A 483-nucleotide genomic window follows, 5' to 3' on the forward strand; every position below is an offset into this window, starting at 1 on the left:
ACGGCGGGGGTCACAGGTCACGGTGGGGGTCACAGGTGGGTCCGTCTCACCTTGTCACCATAGATACGGATCGATCCCACGTTGGTGGCCCCCACGGCTGTAAGAGAGAAGAAGCCGAACTGCCATTGGCCGCTCAGCACAACGCGTTCGTTCTGGCAGAAGAGGCCGGGCATCCAGCGGGCAATGTTGGGACTCACCGACAGCAGAGTACCTGGAAGGAGAGACATCAGTCCAATGTGAGGAGCCAATCAGGAGGCCGAGATTCCCCCCTCTATGTGACCAATCACCATCCTCCACTTCAACCACTACAAATCCCATCAGCCAGAGGACCTCCAACTTCAATGTATTACTGCGCTCCGCAGGGACCTAAGGATGGAGGCCAGAAGGGGAGGCCGGAGGTCAGAAGGGGAGGCCGGAGGTCAGAAGGGGAGGACGGAGGTCAGAAGGGGAGGACGGAGGTCACATAGAAGAGTGAAGGGGAGG

The 483-nt window shown here is 59.2% G+C and overlaps 1 protein-coding gene across 1 annotated transcript in view; it reads right to left on the bottom strand.

Annotated features, from left to right (window-relative positions):
• Positions 1–227, bottom strand: part of LOC108803635 (phosphatidylserine decarboxylase proenzyme, mitochondrial-like) — a 1,556-nt gene extending 1,329 nt beyond the window's left edge. The window contains exon 1 of the mRNA XM_018575461.1: positions 51–227. Within this exon, the coding sequence (XP_018430963.1) occupies positions 51–227 (177 nt within the window). The remainder of the gene's footprint in view (positions 1–50) is intronic.
• Positions 228–483: the final 256 nt, after the last annotated feature.

The sequence above is a fragment of the Nanorana parkeri genome, unplaced genomic scaffold (assembly GCF_000935625.1).
Source record: "Nanorana parkeri isolate BGI_ZX_2015 unplaced genomic scaffold, ASM93562v1 scaffold3966, whole genome shotgun sequence".
Classification (NCBI taxonomy): domain Eukaryota; kingdom Metazoa; phylum Chordata; class Amphibia; order Anura; family Dicroglossidae; genus Nanorana; species Nanorana parkeri.